We start from the raw sequence: 20,164 nt of genomic DNA, 5'->3' as shown, positions 1-20,164 counted from the left end.
CACTGTTGTGCATTTCTGCTAAAGTCACCCCAGTTGAGTCCAGTGAGCTTCCCCCATCTTAGATCTCTGGAACTTTCTAGGTGTTTCCCCTACCCCACCCTCCACAGATGCATATTTCCTTTCATTCTCTTGGTCCTCTGGGATTCTTGTCTCCCCCATACATGACCCTGCCCACTCCCCTCTTCCTGCTCTTTATTTACACTCCTCATTTGAGCATTATAAACTATAGCACCACTGTGGTATTTTTTCCAGTAATTAATGATGGAAATTAATGAATTAATTGATTTACTTTACATCCCGATCACAGTTACATCCATGTTGCCCTCGCAAATTGGCCCTCTCTCCCACCCTTCCCCTTGACCTCTGAGAAGGTGAAGGGTTCCCCTGGGTACCAACTCACCCTGGCACCTCAAGTCACTGTAGCACCAGGTATATCCTCTCCCCTGAGGCCAGACAAAGCAGACCACTCAGGGGAGCAAGATCTGCAGGCAGGCAACAGAATCAGGACGCCCCTGCTCCTGGTGTTGTGTGACCCACAAAAAGACCAAGCTGCACATCTGCTACATATATGTGTGTAGGGGGGGTGGCCAGGTCCAGGCCTTGTATGCTCTTTGGTCTCTGGGTTCCCCCAGTGGTATTATTATTTTTTTAAAAAATATTTCTTTGGACACAGATCGATATCTTGATTTTCACTAAACATTTTACAAGTACCATCTTACTCTATACTTTTTAATGGGTGTTTTCGAAGGACTATATAAGAAGCTATCAAGGTAAGAGTATTATTTCCAACTAATGCACAGAGGTAGCATTTAGACAGTCTGACTCCCTCATGGTACTAACATTATGACACAAAGGAGGAGGTAGCAGAGACTCTGGAGTCCTGTGACTGTAGCTGGCAAAGCATTGTGTGTCATAAATGGAAAAGTGTCTAGGATTCCGAGCAGAACAATGGGCCACAGGAGAGTCTGCTGGCGGGCAGCTAGAGGAGTCAGGAGACCCAAGAGGCTCATCCTGGTGACAAGGAAGACCCTGTGCCCCATGTCTCTGGCCGGGCTGACTCACTCTGTTGTGATACTTTAATTCTCCTCGAATGGTACTGTTCCTCCCAGACTCTTACAGCCGACTCTAGTTTATTTCTGATTCCTATTCCTGAGATTAGAAAATAGTATAGATCTCTTTCTTATTTGACCTTTGAAAAATGAGTATAGTAATAGAACAACAACAACAAAAAATATCCAGGGATTTTCAGGAATCCTTTCTTGAGGCCAATAAGAATTTAATGCCTTTGAAATGGGGAAAGAATTAAAGGCTAGAGTGTTGGTTATTTTATTTTATTTTATTTTTGTTATTTGTTACTTTGGTTTGCTTTGGTTTTGATTTTATTTTTTCCATGCTTTTGTTTGGTCAGCTTGACCCTAGCAAGATTCATTTGGAAAGAGGGAGCTTATTTAAACTGTGTTTATAAGACTGGCCTATAAGCAAGTCTTTGGATATGTTTTTTGTTGTTGTTGTTGTTGTTTTGTTTGTTTTTGGTTTTTTATATCAATTGTTGATGTGGGAAGACCCTGACAAGTATGGGCAGGGTCACCCCTGTGCAGATAATTTGGGGATAGATAAAAATGCAGCTTGAGCAAGCCATGGAGAGCACAAGGTGTTCCTCCATGTCTTCAGTACCAGTCCTGTCTTGGGCCCTGCCCTGACTGCCTTCATGACAGCTGTAAGCTTTATGATGAAATAAATCCTTCCCTCCACACATTTCGTTGGTTATGGTGTTTACCACAGCAGAAGGAGACAAAAATAGGACAGCTGGGAAGTCTTTGAAGATTAACTGCAAAATGAGAAATATCAGATCGCCCAAGTACCGTTCAATCTTTCTTAAATGTTGACTGGAGAATGTCAATAGATGTTCAGGAGAAAGGGGGTTAAATGACTTCATAGACTTGCTTTAGGAGGTCCAAGTCTTTTACCTAGAATCTGTTTCATCAAAAATTCAGTATTGACAGGAGACTCAGCTCTCTATGTCTCCAACACTTGAACCAGAGTGTCTTGTTTGGGTGGTAGAATTCTGGGCAAGAATTTTATTTCCATTGAATCCTAAAATCAACGTCTGTTATCCATCCCATCAGCACGATGAAAATGGTATTAGAAAAACAACAAAGGAGTTAGGAAACCAACAGTATGAATGTCCTGCCTTTTCCTTTGAATTTGAGACAAGGGATATCATTAAGTGGACTATGCTGGACTTGAAGAACTCTCTCTTGGGGCTGAGCAGGCCTTGAGCATGTAACATTTATGCCTTGGACCCCTAAGCTGTCCGGATCACAGTTCTGTGCCACCCAGCTCCGCTCTTTTAATTCCAGTAGAATTACCTACTGCTGACTACAAACATCTTATAAAGAAACAGATTTATATGTGCATATTAAAGTTTTATATTTTAGCACTTTTATGTTATAAAGCTTATAATAGAAAAAGAACATGCATTCATTATATAATCTTTAAAGCCTCACAAGTTATATAGATCAACTTCCCCAAACTATATGCAGTTAATAGCTCTTTATGTTTTGTTCTGGATAATTTGTGCATGTACATATGCACATACACATTGTATGGTTAAAGAAAAACCTTCCTTTGCCCCCTCCGTGAGCTTTCTTGAACTGTCAAATAAACAGCAAAAGGCATATTTTTGTTTGCTTTTGAAATAGGGTTTTACACATCCTCCAGTCTGACCCTCAAATTTGAGATTCAACTTTGTCAGCCTACTGAATGGGAGATTCCAGACATACCATGTCAGGTAGTCCATCTAAACGTCCCTGAATAGTGGTGACTACCAGGAGAGTGATTACCTATCTGCCAAGGGAGATTTGCATGCTCAGCTCCATTCAGGTGGTGAGGAGAGTGTGCACTATTCCTGCTGAGGAGTAGTAAGTGGGGTTTTTGCAAAGAGGGAAATTGGATTTAAAAAAAATCATTATTTGCAAATAATTGTCTCTGAAATTTGAATGCACCCATGGGACAGACTCTTTCAAATAACGTTCTGTCTACGCAAAAGTTAGGTCTATCACTGTCCATTTCTGACAGATGATCCATGAGATTCTAAGGAGATGCTGGAAGGTTAAAAAAAAAAAAAAGTCAGATCCAGCATTAGGGCACCTAAACTGACCAAGGCCTAGTCTATGAAACTTGGTTGAGGAAGAGGATTGAGAGACAGGGTATAGAGGTTGGATGGGCAGCAGTCTTGATTCTCAGACCGTGTCTGTAGAGCTGCACTTTGTGGTACTGTTACCTCAGTCAGAACACTGCAGCAGTCCACCTGTGCAGCACACACTTTAAAACACACAGAAGCTGGCTGGAGGCATGGCTCAGCAGTTCGGAGCACTTGCTGCTTTTGCAGACGAACTGGGTTTCATTTCCACACCCACATAGTGGCTCACTAATGTCTACCTCCAGTCTGGGGGCCTCCTGTACCTTCTCTAAGCCTCCAAGGACCATGCACACGTGTGGTGGATACTCATACACTCATACATGCAGGCAAGAGCATGATACATAGAAAATAGAAATAAGTGTAATAAACTAGACAGAACCACACTTTACCATTTATGCCCTTCCCCTTTGAGGTGCTCAACGGTTTGTCCAGGTCAGCTACATCCTTTTGTCAGGTTATTAGATACCAATCCGGTATTTCCTAACAAATGAAACAATTTGCCCCTTTGTGATGACTGTCCTCGAGAACTCTATTCAAATATCATTGCATAATTATGTAATTTTCTAGGGACAAGGCAATCTAACAGTCCAGTCACCGTGCTTATGGCTTTTAGAAACAATTTACCATGAAAGTTGTGCGTATTTCCCGGGACTTTCTGACAACATTACTATAAGCCTTGTGCTGTATATAACACAGACCCACTTTTAGTACTAATGGAGGCTGATATGCAAGGCAACCCTGCCAAAACAGGCGCAGAGGACTCAGCTCCCTGCTTCCTCAGGCTTCTGGTGGCCATTGTCAATATTTGGAGTTCTGTTCTTCAGTCTCTACCTTTTGTGATCTGCATCCCTCTTAATGTCCCTGTGTTTCTTTCTCCAGACTCCATCTCTCTAGTCTTCTAAGGATAGTGTGATTACAAGTAGCTCTTACCTCAATAATACAGAAAAAAAAGAATTGTCAGAAGCTTATATTTTTGCTATTTGAGGTACTGTTACATGCCCTGAAATCTGGGACATAAAAGTAGCCACCATTCAGCCTACTGTGATTGTTCTCTTTGTGAGCCTGAAAGCATAATTCCATAAACCAGGATAATTGTTTGATATTAGCAATTGATTTCTAGTTCTTCACAATTTAGTATACATTAATATGCTATTTTAACTTACCAATTGCGTTTGTGAAATCTTTAGTTAACTTAATCCTTAATGTCAATTAGAATTCTCAGAGTCTAATTTAACTGCAGTAAGTTTGCGTCTCAAAGTAGCTTTTGTGTGGCTGACATTAGGAGGCCCATGCAGTCTTGATATCTTTCTTGTCTAGATGTCAAAGTTAATCAGTCAATAGGATTTAAAGGATGGACCACTTAGAAAACAGTAAAAGAGCCTCCCAGGATCACCTCCCAGTTTGAATTCAATTATAGGTTGGAAAAGACACCAGTTAGTTCCATTTAATTACCGTTGTTAAATGGGATGAGCTGGCAAGCCAACTTAAATCACTGTACGCTAGTTTGGCATTGCTACATTGTTTTGTGTAGGGAAGAAGAAACAGACAGCACAAAGATCCGGTGATTGTTCTTTAGGGAGGATCTTAATCTACTCAGATGTCACATAAGCCAGTGTTGGGTACTTGGTTTAATCTAGAAAATCTGGGGTATTTCCAATAAAGCCAACACTCTCCCAACTGAGTTTATCTAGGCTGTAGTTTACTGAGTCAACCCTGTCTGGTTAAGGTTCGGGAAGTTAAACAAAGGGACCTTAACAGATCATTAAGGAACATGGTGATAATCCTGTACCATGGGATGCAAGAGAGCCTTGACCGAAAGTCTGGCCATCAATAATCACTAACACCACTATTGCTATTATCTCTAACATGGATTAACCAACTTAATTGATAAAGTGATATTTATTTTAGAACACAAAAACATTTTCTGTTGAAATCACCTGAAGTAGTGTTTTCGATGGACCCCAACTTGGTTGTTATTAATAGTAATAATTAAACAAGTTATAACCACTTGAAAAACTTGTAAAAAAACATAGAGATAAGTAAGTTGAAACAACCGTGAACTTTAAGGCATCCATGTGTACTTGTAGTTCTTAAATTCAGTAGTTAGTATGTGAACTCTGAACCTCGGAAAGGCATGTACAAGAATTGAAAGCTAGAAATTCACCACAGTAATAGCAACAATTTGGATACTTACTGAACATCACTTTGATGCTCGCACTTTGCATCTTCAATCCCCCATGCCTCCATAAGTACTTTGATTCAAAATACTGCTTTCTCTGAGTGTAGTGTACAAAAGCAATTGAATCGAGTATCTAGACGTAATGGAGTCATTGAAGCATTATTGATTCACATACCTTGTAAAGCCTGTGTGGCATGCATGGGTGCAGCCAAGAAATAGTATTAGCAAATATGGGTGTTACCCTGTGATCGTGCTAACAGCAAGCACTGCTTTGTAGTAGGCAGGAGGGAAGTAGCCCACAAACCTTTTACTTGATGAAATAAAAAATAAAAATTTCATCTTTTCTTAAGAATGGTTGGTTAAACTGTTAAGACATGATCATTAATTGTTAAAACTGACAATACATATTATATTGTGTTTGTGTGTACATGCACACACCTGTGTGTGGTGTGTGTGAGAGAGAGAGAGGGAGAGAGAGAGCGAGCCTGTGCTTAGTGTCTATAAATTAGACCACAATAGATCAAAATCAGTAGAGAAAGGATATAACATAGATTAATTTAAAGAATCAAATTGAGCCTTTCTGGATTATTAAGCCATTTGTTGAAAGTCACCCATATTGTCGATTGATTTTTCTAAAATCTGGGTTGTTAGATTGTACACTATAAAATTTCACAGACATTTTGGTGAGCAGGATTCACAGCATCCTGAGATTTTCCTCAGAGCTCCGTTTATTCTTGCTTCTTAACTGATGTGTGTAAGACATTGGGTATAATTAATTGTAGCCTGGGGCCAGAGACTGGGTTTTAGGGATGCCTCGGGCCTTCCTCTGAGACTAATGCCTGCTGGGCTTCCTCTGAGACGTGCCTGGTGCTCAGTGAAGTTTGCTACTCCAGAGGAAAAATGAAGATAAATTAATCATCTGAAAATAGAAAGACTTCCTACATTGACGTGGACTGGCTAATTGGGGTGGGCTGGAGCTCGTGACTTACCCAGCTTTTGAAAGCTGTGGCAACCCTAAGCCATCCGGGCAGGACCGGAGCCGACATAAGCTGCTCTTCCACAGGCCTTTCAGGTCCTCTGAGTGCAAACACTTCACTGCTAGGAAACGTGAAGCCTTTAACTCAATTTCTTGTCAATTGCTGAGATCCAATCAGTGACTCTCAGACTCCTTTGCTCTCTTCATTGGTCTCCCCACACCCTTCATCCTCTTACACAAGCACCTCTGACCCGATCGATGGTCACAACGTCTCCTCTCAGCACTGTATGTCAGCCTGCCCTGGAGCCAAAGAAGTTACCCGCGTATTTAATGGAAAGAATCTAGTTTCCCACTCTTTCTTATGCTTAATCTGGTTCAAAGTATCTTTATACCAAATTTTATATATTTTGTACCATATTGAGGTTAATATCTTTAATAGAGATATTTAATCTATTAGATTTAGACTTGGTTAAAACATTTGACTTTTGAAACAGATTCTTAAAATATTTACTTTGGCCCCTCCCCACCCAGCACTGTGTGTCACATGGTTAAAACCTGTATCGTATTGATAGTATTTAGGATTATTTTGTTAAATCTCATATGTATGTGCACACGCGCGCGCGCACACACACACACACACAATTTAATGCCAAATTAAGTAGATGTAAGAAACTGAGTAGTAGCAATAAATGTCAGTACATTTTCTTTGTTATAACGTAAGTTGAATACTCTGTTATTTGCGTGATGTCTGCACATGTCCAGGTGTGCGTCTGTTTGTGTGTATTATATGCAGAAGCCAGAGGGCAGACTCTAGAGTCATTTTTCGGGAGCCATCTGCATTGTTTTAGATGTAGGGTCTCTCACTAGCATATGGAACTCATCCATTCACCTACACTGGCTGGATTGCAAGCCCCAGAAATCCTCCTGCCTCCACATCCTAGTGTTAGAATCCTAAGAAAGGACCACGTGCTGGACTATTTACACAGATGCTGGGAGTCAAGTTCATTCCTCACACTGCCACAGAAAGCACTTGATCCACTGAGCTATAACCCCTAGCCCTATAATCTGTTATTATATATTTAAGAAGCTGATTCTTCTTTTCTTTACCTTGTACATTTCACTTTAGCCCCATATATATGATTTTCTCAGTGACGCCTTAGTAAGTAAATTGGATTGACAATCATGTTTGTATCTGCATTCATGCACATTTATTATTGTAGTTATAAAAGATGTGTAGAATTACTGGGGTGAATTAAAGCTGGTGACTAATGAGGCAGTGTACTACAGTTAAACATTGATTACCTGCTTTTGTTTTTCTGTAGATAATCTGGAGTCTGCTCTACCTCTTCCTTCATATTGCCTTCAAATATTGCACGTCAACACAAAGTGACTAGGCTTAAATATTCTACATAACACCCAAAGTTGTTAAAGTGGTCATCTGACAACAGGTAAGCCTGTATTTTTCGCTTGTAGTTCCTTTGGTCATACTTACAAATAAAACAGACAAAACCTAACTGCTTCCAAGTACATAGGACATTACAGAATTGTTCACAAGGAAAAGCACAATGCAGGAGTATGTGTGCTCAGGCTGAATCTTGATTGCTGATCAACTTCAGCAGCTAAGAAGCAAGAGGTGGTTTGTGGGATGTGCCACTTTCCCAAGGGTAAGGGATCGGGACCTTAATACTATGAACTGTTAGCAAGAGTGCCAGCAATAACTGCCTTACCCCCAGGGTTTATGGTCTCTCAACCCATAGGTTCTCAGCCTCAGTAATGGACAGATGCCTGTGGTATAGTGTGGAGTGTACCATAAATCCAACCAGAAAGTCTTTATTTGTTCGCATGCCTTATGTGGCACTCTTACACCTGAGGGCACACTTTCCTTTCCAGGCAGATAGTTACTGTTGCTCTTAGAGGTCATAGCCGGATAAGACTGAGTGTAACTTTTCTCTTCCTCGGGTAGCACGGATAACTCCTTCAAATGCTATGGAAGATAGTAAGGATGAGACTCCCCGGTCCGTACCAACTTGATTTCTCCCTATCTAGGACTCAAGATAGAGTCCTTTGGGTATATGCCATGTTATGTATTCAATATCAATGTCTTACCATCACATTCTAGAGGACAGCCAAGAGCAATTGCAGTAGACTCTGGAGGTCTGTGAGACCTTGTTGGCCACCAGCTCTGATTAATGAGAAGCGCCCCTTGCCTTGGTATTTTTGTTCATGGTTTTGTTTTGTTTTCTTTTTTGTTTGACTATAGTTTTTAGTTGGTGGATTTTTGTTACATTTAGAGTAGTAATGTTTGAGGTCTTATACCTGTGTATGCTTAAATTTCAGGAACCTTCTGCAGTAGTTTTCCTATGGAGATTTGTGGAAGCCTTTAGTATTAGGTCTTGATTGTCTACCCTGCCCTTTCACCCTCCACCTCTTCGTGCTACCTCTTGTATCCTTCCTCATCCCCAGTCATACCACCAGTTCTGTTTTCTGAAAAACCCTTCTTGCCATGACACTTGACTAATTCCCTCACCCTCTGAGGATGTTCCACATGAGACTTACATATCTACAAACTCCAAGCTAACATCTTCAGAGGAGAGAAAAACCAGAGGTATTTGTCATTCTGTCATTACCTTGTTCAGAACTCTTGTTTATAGCTTTGCCAATTTTCCTATAAATTTCAGAATTTATTCTTTCATATAGGTGAATATCATTCCACTTTGTAAGTGTACCACATGCCATTCATTCATCAAGGAAGATTTAGGCTGTTTCAAATTCCAGGATATCATGAAAAGAACATAATTGAACATGGTATGAGCAAGTATCTCTGTAGTAAGATAAAGTCCTTTGGGTATATGCCAAGAATGGTATAACTGAATCGTGTGGTGGTTCTAATTCTAACTTTTTCCAGATCTTCCATATGTCCACAGAGACCATCAACATGACTCCTCCCACCAGCGAGTAAGAGTTCTCTCTCCATGCCCACCCCAGCAAGTGTCAGTTTTATATCTTGACATTTTGACTGATGTAAGATGAAATCTCAAATTTGTTTAGCATTTCAGTTTAATTTTCAGGGCTAAGGATCATCTTGACTATTTACAAATTATTTCTCAGGTACTTCTTTTTGAGTATTTTCTGTTTAGTACTTTGCCTCTCTGCTTTTTTTTCTTGATGTTTGGCCCTTTTACTATCTTTGTGTATTGTAGATACTAATCCCCTGTCAGATTGTATAGCTGGCAAAGATGTTTTTTCATTCTGTAGGCTGTTCATTTACTAGGATTAAAACTCAATATCTCGATAAGAAAGGTCAGGGGAAAGCCTTACAAGTAGAAGGACTCAAGCATCTAGGTAAACTAAGCAAAGCAAATAAAAGATGTTAGCAAGCACAGGATGGAAGCATAAAAGAAATACCGGATACCATAAAAGACCAAATCTTCAAATTACACGCATAGAAGAAAGAATCCTACATTAATGGTTTATACCAGATCTTTAACGAGAGCACAGAAGAAAATTTCCTATACTAAAGTAAGGTAACCATACAGACATAAGCAGCCCAGCTAGACAAAACTAACAGGGAGGCATCCCACAGTGCATCAACGTTAATACACTAAATATACAGAATAAAGAGAAATGTCTAACAAGACAAAACCATACAAATACAAGCAGCACACTGAACCCCCACCTAGAGAAAACAAAAAAGAAACTCCCCACAGTATATCATACTCAAACTCTACATATACAGAATAAAGAAAAAATATTGAAACCTGCAAGAGAAAGACCACACATGTCACATATAAAGGGTAAAAGCTGATTTTAAAGGAAGACTTTAAGATCTAAAAAAGCCTGGAGCTCAATAATTCTAAAAGACCAGGACTGCCAACTTAAGACAAAGTTACCCAGAAACACTGCCTGCCATAGCTGAAGGAGAAAGAAAGTCTTTCCATGATACAAGCAACCTTCAAAATTTAATATCAAACAAAAATGCTAATCCGAGTACTGGAAGGAATATTCTGAGCCAAGGGGAAGAGTCAGTGTAGCCAATAGACTCTAGAAAGAAAACAAAGCTGAAACCCCACCCACACAATCACAGCTAAGAATACAAAGCATCAGAAAGCATCAGGATGACTACAGTTTACACATGACTTTCACTAATAGCTCTATTAACGACCTCAACTCTCCCATCAAAAGACAATCCCAAGCCAAAAGAATAACACTGGACACATCGCTATGCCAGACTTCAAGACCTTTTCAGAATCACAATAATAAAAATACTGTGTTGGCTGAAAAACCAGAAATATAGACAATTAGAACAAAATAGGAGGGCCAAATATAGGTGCACAGAACTATAACCATCTGATTTTTGACAAAGAGACAAAAGGCTCACTGGGAGAAGGAAAAGCACCCTCAACAAATGGTTCTGGGAGCCCGGTTACACACATGCAGAAGAATGAAATTAGATCCATAAGATTATCCTGCACATAAATCAGATTTGAGTGGATCACTGATTTCAGTTTGAAACCTGAAACCCTGAAATGCTAGGAGAAAACCTAGGCAGTGCCCTACAAGACACGGGTGTAGAAAAGCACTCTGCAAACAGAACCACCGTTTTAAAAAGGTGATAATGCCCCAAACTGACAACTCGGACCTCATAAAACTAAAAATTGCATTGCAGCTAAGAGAAACATCAGTCAGGTGAAGAAAAAAAACCCAAAAGCAACAGAGTGTTTACACCAGCTGTGCATCAGAGGATTCGTACCCACAGTCTACAAAGAGCTGCAGAGGAAGTCAGGGAAATCAATGCTCCAACTGAAAGATACCTAGGAATCTAAACAGTTCTAAATAGAAGACGCACATGACTAAATAATACCTCAAAAAAGATTCATTCTTCCTATCAAATAAAGGAATTCAGATTAAATAGCTGATTCCCTCTCACTTCAGCCAGAGTGGCTAAAATATGTACTCTCTTCTACCTGGTCCAATCTATCCGTGATGCTTTCTTTGGAATATTCTGTTTGAATTCCAGACTTTCCCATTTCAAATTTTATTTCATTTTGGGGTTTCTTTATAGATTCTCTGTATTAACTACTGCCTTGGATTGTCTTCATTATTTAAATCAACTTCCTGTTTGTTTGGTGCTCTTTATCACAGCAGCTTCTCATACCCTTTTTGAGGAGTTCTTTGTAATTATTTTTATTATTTATGAGTTCTTTATCATTATTGCTATTTAACATTTATGATTTTTTGCATCATCTAAGTCTCTTTTCTCAGGTAACATTACCATGGGAGCACTATGTTATTTAATTTTATTTTATGTTGTGAGATCATAGTTAAAACATTTCCTTTTCCTCCCCCCAAACCCTCCCATATGTCTCTTCCCTCCCACTCTCCTTCAAATTCGTGGCCTCTTCTTTTTTTCCCTATATGCATGTTTATATATGATGTATATTTCTAAATATCAGTTTTTCTATCTGTTTGATGCGACCTGTATGTTTTCAGGGCCAGCTGTTCAGTACTGAATAATTGGTATGTTCCTCCCAGGCCCCCCAGGGAAGACAACTTCCCCCACTCCCCGCTCTCTCCAGTGGGCTATAGTTCTTCGCATACAGTTGACTCTGGTGCACTGATTTCTAGCAGACTGTTGTGTAGGTTAGCTTGTTCTTTGCTGAGCCCATTCAGTCCAGAACAAGTAACTCGGTGATGGTGTTTGAATGGGGTGTAAGAAGTATTGTTGGCTCAGCCCTGACATGTGGAGCTCACCTAAGCTGAGTGAGAGAATGCTCATAGATAATCCTCAGGAGTCTATGGCAGGTGCTGAGGGCTTCTCCTCATTCATCTGGAGTAAGAGGAGTGGCTGTATGTATCTAGAGTCCCAGCTTCAGGAAGGGGGACCTGCAGGCACAGGACACATAGTCCTCCGATGAGCTGCAGGCTTGAATGTGTTGGAGGTGGCAGCGCTGTCTTGTTTCTCCATGGAGGGGAAGGGCCAGCCTGTTGGGAAAGGAGCATGTGAGCCTGGAGGAGAGGGATGGATGTTATGCATTTTAACATGACAGGAAAATGAATTGCAAAGTGTTACTTCTAAATGTTTACCATGTTAAATATGATAAAGACTACATCATTTGAACTCATAGATTAGTAAGGATAGAGTGTTTCAATTGCATTCTGCACACAAGAAAGTTACAAGGCCAGGTCCTTACTCCTTATAACTGTCTCTACACTCTACAAGAAAGAGCTCTTTACTCCGTAAATGCCTTTTGGTATTTTCTCAGTGATTTTTCTGGGTTTTCTTTCTTAAATCTTCAAGCCAAAAGGAAAACTGGTCACTTTGAATTTTAGTTTTGAAGCGTGGTAATAAGTTCAGATTGATAAGACAACTCTCAAGGCCCGAGCTAGCTTCTACCAATGGTTATCATCCACTGTTCCCTCTGTTCTCTTAAAGCATCATGCACTTCTGACAACACTATTTTTTGGTACTCGAATGTTGCCAGTGGATCTTCAAACCGAAATGGTCCTGTTTTAAAACCTAATAAATGAGGAGCTAAGAGAGATACTTAGTTTAGTTTCCAACAAGAAACAATGCAAAAGATTATAACACACTGTAAAGATATACACCATTTAAAAGTAATTCTTGACAAATATGTGGGGATTCTTGTCCAATTTGTAACCTCAGTAGAATATTAACCTAATACAAGTGTTTTTCACTAAAAAAACAGTAACCACTTTATAAGCCTTATTTGTCCATGCCTGAACCTATTTTGTTGCTGGTCTCGTTGACATTTGAGTGGGCTTTTGTTATTTGAGAGATTTTTTTTTTCTTTCTGAGAAGACAACATAAACACACACACACACACACACACACACACACACACGGGCAAGCACACATGCATGCACACACTCATACACACATGCACACAGACAGATGCACACACACATATGCATTTAAATACATACATACACATATATAGGTGCATGCACATGTGGGCACCCCCCCCACTCCTATAAAAAGATCAACCCCCTACAGACCAAAGTAACAAGTTCACCAAAGTCCACATGTTTGAACAAGTGGAATTATTTTCAAAATCTATTTTTAATGATGGTTCTTAAATGTTTTAACCTTCCTTGTAGCCCCCCACCCACCAGAGGTAGTGAGAATGAAAGGATATGGGGGAAGTGGACCTGTTTAGAGAGGTTCTTTGGAGAAACTCCCATCTGTGTTGTCTGGAAATCAGCAGGTCAGTTCACAGGTCAGCAGCAGCAGCTCGATCCACTCACAAACACTTCATAGAAACACCAACTGTCCATTTCAGTAGAGTCAGGATAGCAAACAAGAATCATTAGCAGTGGCCCTATCTAGCAGAGACAGCCAGGCCTTGGCCTTGACTCTAGTCAGCAGGAGGGACCAGGGAAGAATGCCAGGAGAAGTTCTTGGCTGTGCCTCTCTCAGGGAAGATCAACAAAGATGCCAGACTCACAAGCACTGCGCAGCTAGCTCTACAAGCAAACCAATCTGAGCCCCCATCACTGTCCATCTAGTCCTATTTATACCCTCCAAACATCATGGTCTCCAGTCTTGCCTCAGCAGAGGCCTTGATGCCCCAGAGAAAGGGAATGTTACAGGGATGAGGTGGAAGTGGGTATGTGGGGGAGCACCCTCTTAAAGTGGAAGGGGAGGGGAAATGGGATGGGGGGCTTATGGAGAGGAGACCAGGAACGGGAACAATATTGGAATTGTAAATAAATAAAATAATGAATTAAAAAACGAACTAAGGCAGATTAGTGAAGGAACCACTGGGATTTAGGGGGTGAGTTACAGGTGTATAGATGACTCAGAAGCAATTGTATCCCCTGAAAGTATAGCACAGGAGCTCCCTGTGAAGCTCCACAGATCTCAGAATCTCCTGTCCTCCAAGCGTTACTGTTCAGGGCCCCTGCCACAGCAGTGTACCCACCTCTGTATCCTTGCATCGGGGCCCTGGTGAGAGTTTCAGCCTCCCCTGATTTGTGAAGTTTGCTGGCCTTCTATACCTCCTGTCTCTGTCCCAGGGGGAAATATGTTAGAACAAACTGCTAGAGAGTAGTTTTAGTGTGTCAAAGCATCCCTGAACTAGTCAGTTTTACCACTGTGACCCATTACCCCAGAAAATTCACTTTAATGGTGGCAACATTTCTTTTTCGTTAATACTTTAGAGGTTCTAATCACTGACACCTCATTCTTTTGTTGGGGACCACTGTGAGAACTCTGAGGCAAGGCAGCATGGGATGCATTGTTCCAAAGACACACACAATGGGAGCCAAGATGAAAGGCAGAAAAGGCCACAGTCCCAGAGTTCTCTACAGAAGCACACACCAGGGAGCTAACTTCCTTCCCTTAGTTCACAAGTTAAAGGTCCAACCATTTCACAGCAGCACCAAGGGCAGACAGACGGCCAGACAGACGGCCAGGCCTTCATCTCTACAACACTGGGGAATGTTTAGCACCCAACTATACAATTTCTACAGGGAGAAGTTTTCAGGCTGTGACTGTTTTGGAACTCGAGTGCTCTTGAGTGTTTCAATCCTTCAGGATATTTAGACACGTAGAATATAATAAAAATATCAAGTGGGTTTTCTTTGGCCTATTTTACTCCCCGAGCACGTAATCAAGTAGTCTTATTTCTGATCCTATGTAGTTTATGTTAGCAGCAGCAGTTAGATCTTGCAGCTCACAAGTTACTCAGGCCAAGTTTCTTGATATCACCAAAATTGTCTCATTTTAAAATTAGAATATCAAAGGATTTTTTTTGAAATTGGATTGATTAGTAAATATTGTAATAAGGACATACTTAACAATAACAAGGATTCAGAATTTACTAAGGTATATCCCTTTATCCATAGTATTTTTGTATACCTACACTACATTATAGGTTAATTTGAATATTACGCAATTAGGTCAATAGCATAAAATATGAGAAATTTGATGAAATGTGTTAACATTTTAAAATTAAGTAACCAATTTTATTTTATGTTTGAAGAGAGTTTTTGCACACTACGTTTTGATTACGACTCCCCTTCCCCCAAGTACGCCCATACGTTCCCTACCTCCCAACTCCCCTAAATCTACATCCTGTCTTTCTCTCTTTAACTAGAAAACAAACAGATATCTCAAAAGAGAGAGAACCATATAATAAAACAACTTAAAGTGAACGCAGGTAAACTTGAATAGGACCAAAGAGACAAACAGGAAATAATGGAGAGCCAAAGATAAAGCACAGGAAACGTATATACACAAAGTCACAAGGCTAGGCTCACAGCCAAAAAATGTAAAATTGTATGTGTGTGCGTGTGTGTATGTGCATGTGGTGTGTGCGGACATTTATGTGGGCATGTGTATGTGTGTACGTGTGTGTGTGCATGTGTGTATCTGTGCATGTGTGTGTATATGTGTGGGTGCAAGTGTGTGTGTGCATATGTGTGTGTCTGTGTGTGCATATGTGTGTGCCTATGTGTATGCATGCATGTGTGTGAGTGTATATGCGGGTGTGTCTGTGTGTCTGTGTGCTGTACATGTGGAGGGCAGAAGACAACTTTTGGGAATCAGTTCCCCACTTCCACCATGCTGTTTCCTGGGATTGATCTCAGGCCATCACGATTGGTTCCAAACACCTTTACCCGCTGAGATGCCTTGTTGACTCCAGTGTTCAATTCATGTCATTATTGTGTTTGGCGGTAGCCTTCATGTCCCCCCCTCTCTATTTAGTCTAGAATAACTTGTTACTACACTGTATATTCTTAGAAATAAAAAGTTTACCATTTAAAAATTCCCAGTTGCACTAATTTCTTACCATCGACTCTCCCAAATAGACCTGGAGGAGACACATTTGCCATTTCCTTCCTATGTTCTTCTAAATGTGTAATTTCAGACTGCTTTAAAAATTGTCAACATATGGCTAAGCAATATATGTAATATAGATCTAACAAGAAAATAATACAATATAAAACATAATAAATTTTTATTTAATCATGGTGTCAGCCAAAAGTTGAATTTTTTTGATTTTCTATATTGTCTAAAGCTTATGTAGCTACAAAAAATCCTCTACTACAGCCAATAGAAATAATAAAATAACTCATATAAAATTGCAGTTGTATCTCTGGGATTCATGAAATTACAATATCATTTAAATTAATCAGGCAAATATTGACATAGAACAATAACAAAACCAAATATGTACAATTTTTAATAATAACTGCTGGACTGGGTGTTTTTCTCCTTCTGGGTTTTTTCTCTAATATCTGTTATAGACATCATTAAACGGCAGTTATCCAGTTTACAGTTAGTCTGTAAAGAAAGCTTCACTGAAACACCGTGCTCAGTTACGCCACTGTTGTCGATGACACTACAACTCAGTTCGGATAAACACTCAGTGCAGACCCTGTAGCCTGGAAACCACACAGTATTCATTTGTCCTTTACAATAATATCGTTGTGTGAAGCCTTTTATAATTAAAGTTGATAAAATACTCTTATTGATCCCATTAGAAAGGACTCGAGAGGCACTTGCCTTCCTGTCAATGTGTTAACACACAGAGGACATTATACTGTATACCTCTGGCCCTAAAAGAACACACTAAAGGATCTCTTTGTGTGCATGTGTGTAGTATGTTCAAAAGGAAAATCCAAAACCATGGATCACAGGCATCAGGTGTTTTCTTAGGATAGGAGAACCCAAAATGAAGGGGGTGTTCAGAAAGAGGTACCATTCAAAGGCACAGAGATGGAGCTGTGTAGAGTCTGTGAGGGCAGATAATTTTTGCACAGTTGGCTATGATTTACAAGGTACTGACTGTATGCTCTAAGCCTGCTAAGACAAAACACTTTAGGTATTCTCAGCACACATACTCACACACACACACACCCACACGCACACACAGATACATATGTGTGCACACACATGCACATGCACACACACATACATGCACACATGCACATGCACATATACACACATGCATGCAACATGCACACACACTCATGCTCGTGCACACACACATGCACATGCACACACGTGTGCACACATGAGTGCTCATTCACACATACACACATGTGCATACACATGCACACACCTGTGCACACACATGCATGCACACACATGCATACACACATTAGTTCTATCCTCATGTGTAATGAACATTATATGACAATGTGAGTGGTGGATTAAGCTGAAGGCAACTGAGTTGTCATTCTACAGTTTAATGCACATTAAAATATTAATGCATCTTAAATATATGTGTGTGTTAAAATCATGTACACATTTACAAAAAAGAGAAATTATAAAAGAAATTACATTTAGCCATAGGCTGATTTTTGGAAACCATTACACACACACACACACACACACACACACACACACACACACTTGTATGTGTATGTATATGTATATTCACAGAAATGTGACCTTTTTCTGTAATCTCTATACCTCAAGAGAGGATGTGGAGGTAAGGTTTCCAGATTGTGAAATTTCTTATATACTAAACTGTGCATCATTTCTTCCCACAGGAAAGTTTTAAGTGTTCTTAGGTGTGTGTGTCTGTGTGTATGTATGTATGTATGTATTTTATTTATATAATATATATAATATAATATATAATATATCATATAATATATATTATATCATATTATATAACATATATTATATTATTTATATATTTATACATCATATATTATATAATAATATAATATATATCATATAATATATATTATATCATATTATATAATATATTATATTATTTATATATTTATATATCATATATTATATAATAATATATAATATGATCTATAATCTATAATCTATAATCTATAATAAATAATCTATAATCTATAATCTATAATATATTAAGACTTTTCTCTAGTCCTTCAATAAGGAAGCATATTATTGGTGTAGCTAGTAGAAATTCTTTGAAATGAGAAGAGAATGAGGAGGAGGATGGAGAGGGAGGAGAGATTGACAAAATGGCCAGTAACCTTAATTTTGGAAGGGCAATGTTTTGAGTTAAGATATTATTAAGGCTTGCTGATGGCTCAGTTGTTAAAAGCTTGCCACAAGATTATGAGGACCCAAGTTCAGTCCTTCAGAATCGACATAAAAGCGTTATGTATATAATCCCAGTGCTGAAGAAACAGAATGAGAAGTGACTCCTTGGAGCATTTGTCCCTAAAAACAGCCAAATCAGCAAGCTCCCAAGACTGTAAAAGACTGTTTTCCTGAAAACTGAGGTGGAGAACAGTAGAAGGAAACAGTGTATATCAACCCTTGACATGCATATGCAGGCACGAGTACATGCACATGCACACACGTACATACACACACACACACACACACACACACACACATGGTTACAAACCACACCCTGCACACATACAGAAGAAAGCATTTGTTGTGTAGTAGTTAGTTTCTCCCTGGCCCTTCAGTATGGATTCTTCATGTTCAAATGTTGTCTTCCCATAATTAGGTGCTTTCAGATTTTACCTCTTAATAATCAAGGCTGTCAGAAAATTTTTTGTTTTGATTTTCTAATAATTATCAAAGTACAAGAATACTGAATATATTAGTGAAAAATCACATGGTAGTTACATTGAAAATGCTATTCTAGCAACTGTCAAGGGTGATACACAAAATCAAAAAAAATAACATGATCTGTCATCTCTTTTCCACTAGGTTACTTTAGTCTCCAGTAGAAGTGCAGAAATGCCATCAGACTCTGCGGCACCACTTCCAAACCCACTTCCTCCTGATGGAGGGTGGGGCTGGGTTGTAGTCTGCGCGTCCTTTATCTCCATTGGATTTTCATATGCCTTCCCCAAAGCTGTCACGGTATTCTTCAAAGATATCCAGGAAATATTCCACACCTCCTCCAGTCAGATTGCGTGGATATCGTCCATCATGCTGGCTGTCATGTATGCGGGAGGTAAGGTTCTCGCGGGTACCAAGGGATTTCTGGAGTAAGAGTGTAGTTTCCTATCTTCACCTACTTCAGATTGACTATGTCCATATATTAAAACTCTTAACATGTTAACCAGTGGAAATCAACCGAAAAGCACGATTGAACTGCATTCTATATGGTGTGTGGTAATTTATCATTATTTATCTGTTTACTTCATTTTGAATTTTAATGGAATATTTGTTGGACTGGAGAATTATCTGTACAAGTGAGCTTTGGGAGACTATCAAGGTTCCAAGTGATTCTGCTGTTTGGTTTGGAGTGAACGCCATGCTATGATGTGGGGATTATATGTCAGCATTGCCGTAGCTGACCAATGGGCTTTCTTGGAGTGAAAAGGAAATCTGTTCCTTTCAGTGTATAAAGCTAGAACACACTCTGTTTAGTAGTGCCTGGAGTAGTGCCACCCGCCATGTATTTTCTGCAGATGTTCAAGTCATTGTATGTGGAATAATTCCTTATTATTTCAGGATCCCCAAAACAAAGACATCGTTTTATTGAAGTGGCTGCTTCAGCTATATTGTTAGAATTTCTGTTAAAATGAGAGTGTGAATCATGAGAGAGAAAGAATCTATTAAACCACCTCTCATTGGAGTGTAGAATAATGAAATTTTCTCATTATTACGTGACTGTTGTCTTTAAAACATTCTCAACAGCAGACTAAACTTTTATAGATTGTTTGCATATAAATCATTACTTAAAATGTATGGGTTTTAGAACTTTTATTTGCCAACTGGTAATTTAAATTTAAGGAACAGTTACAGAATCAGAATAGAAGAATGTAAAGCTAACCTTTCTGTCATCTAATGTCAATTTTTACTATATAAGTAAAGGTTATATGA

At 39.4% G+C, this 20,164-nt stretch overlaps 1 protein-coding gene across 6 annotated transcripts in view; it reads left to right on the top strand.

Moving 5' to 3' along the window:
* Slc16a7 (solute carrier family 16 member 7) overlaps positions 1-20,164 on the top strand; it is a 163,550-nt gene that overhangs the window by 77,090 nt on the left and 66,296 nt on the right. For all 6 annotated transcript variants that reach the window (XM_076920387.1, XM_076920382.1, XM_076920385.1 and 3 more), the window contains 2 exons: positions 7,680-7,805; positions 19,040-19,289. In XM_076920387.1, coding sequence (XP_076776502.1) covers positions 19,070-19,289 — 220 coding nt within the window. In that variant the 5' untranslated portion in view covers positions 7,680-7,805; positions 19,040-19,069. The remainder of the gene's footprint in view (positions 1-7,679; positions 7,806-19,039; positions 19,290-20,164) is intronic.

Source organism: Arvicanthis niloticus, chromosome 22 (genome assembly GCF_011762505.2).
Source record: "Arvicanthis niloticus isolate mArvNil1 chromosome 22, mArvNil1.pat.X, whole genome shotgun sequence".
Taxonomy (NCBI): Eukaryota; Metazoa; Chordata; class Mammalia; order Rodentia; family Muridae; genus Arvicanthis; species Arvicanthis niloticus.
This window is presented reverse-complemented; position numbering and strand designations above follow the sequence as displayed.